General features: G+C 37.5%; 1 protein-coding gene across 1 annotated transcript in view; it reads right to left on the reverse strand.

Annotated features, from left to right (window-relative positions):
* hsd17b4 (hydroxysteroid (17-beta) dehydrogenase 4) overlaps window positions 1–1,386 on the reverse strand; it is a 23,391-nt gene that overhangs the window by 7,869 nt on the left and 14,136 nt on the right. Inside the window, exons 13-14 of the mRNA XM_032516140.1 lie at window positions 542–654; window positions 294–417 (exon numbers count right to left, since the gene is read on the reverse strand). Coding sequence (XP_032372031.1) covers window positions 294–417; window positions 542–654 — 237 coding nt within the window. The remainder of the gene's footprint in view (window positions 1–293; window positions 418–541; window positions 655–1,386) is intronic.

The raw sequence follows: 1,386 nt of genomic DNA on the forward strand, positions 1-1,386 counted from the left end.
TAAGTTTGTATTTTTATAAATTTTATTTATCAGAACTTTAATATATTTTGATGTTCCTCTATTGTGACAATAAAACAAATAATTATATTATTTTAGTGAGTTTTAATGAGTAATGTTTTTTTTTTCTTTTTTTCAATACAGTACATATTGGCCAATATATCGGAATATCAAATTTTTAAATGAACCAAATATCTGTATTGGTATCAGCCTTAGAAATCCTTTATCGGTCGGGCTCTAATTCACTCACATAAATACAGACATGTACATTCATACAGACATGGATGTCGCCTGACCTGTGTAAAATCTATGTTGAGTCCAGGGATTGAGCTCAGCCCACCATCCATCATGGCTGCCTGGGAGGTAATGACCCCAAAGGTGGGGAGACAGCTAAAGTCTTCATGACCTTCATACAGGAACCTATATAACAATGTTAAGAGTTACTGAAAGTTATCATTTCTTTCAGTTCAATTTCACACAGGTTGACTTTTCGGATTCCTTAGGACAGTTACAGTCTTTAAAATAAACATACACAGATACACACCTCAGATGGTCTGGGTCCTTCGTGGACATGCCGACCCCCAATGCATAGAGAATACACTGGGTGTGGGTGAAGGTGAACGTGCTCGGTGGTAGTTTTTGTCCCACTGCCTCAGTCTGAGAGTACAGAGGAGAGTTGACTTTGTCAGGTTTTCGACATAACAAGATATTTAGGGCAGAAAATAAAAAGTATCCTGTAATTTAGACCGAGGAAAATGATTATGCAATTTGCAGGGTTTGCAGAAAAGTTATAAAGTTCACACCATAGTAGATTAGCTCCCCCAGAAAAATCCCTGAATAAAAATGCTTTAATAAACACTGTGCATACAGTCAGAGCAAATTAATCAATCTTCCCATACCACAGAGGTGGAACATATTAATTCATGTTTATAGGGCACCTTTTTAAACAGTTATAGAGTGCTCTAGGGACTGCAATGCCGGTCGGTCTGTCAGTTGGTCCACCACTTTGGTCCAGACTAAAATATCTCAGCAACTATTAAAATGGATTGTCATGAAATGTTGTTTCATTCATTATCAGGACGGTTGGGTGATGCTTGCGTTGGCGATCCCATGACATTTCCTCTGTCTAGCGACACCAGTAGGTTAAGGTTTTCACTTATATACCTAAATATCTGCTGAATGGATTTGCACAAAACATAAATCCATGGTTCCCAGATGACTAATTCTAATGACTTTGTGAATCCCTTGTCATGCTAAACTAAGATGTCTGCATGCAAACTTTAGCATTTAGCTCAAAGCACAGCAGTGCCTAAATAGCATGTATTTAAACTTGTTGAGAGACAACAAAAACCGCAAAAGCAATGAAAAAACACTGAGCAATGGGAGAAA

This window comes from Etheostoma spectabile, chromosome 5, assembly GCF_008692095.1.
Source record: "Etheostoma spectabile isolate EspeVRDwgs_2016 chromosome 5, UIUC_Espe_1.0, whole genome shotgun sequence".
In the NCBI taxonomy this organism is placed as follows: Eukaryota; Metazoa; Chordata; class Actinopteri; order Perciformes; family Percidae; genus Etheostoma; species Etheostoma spectabile.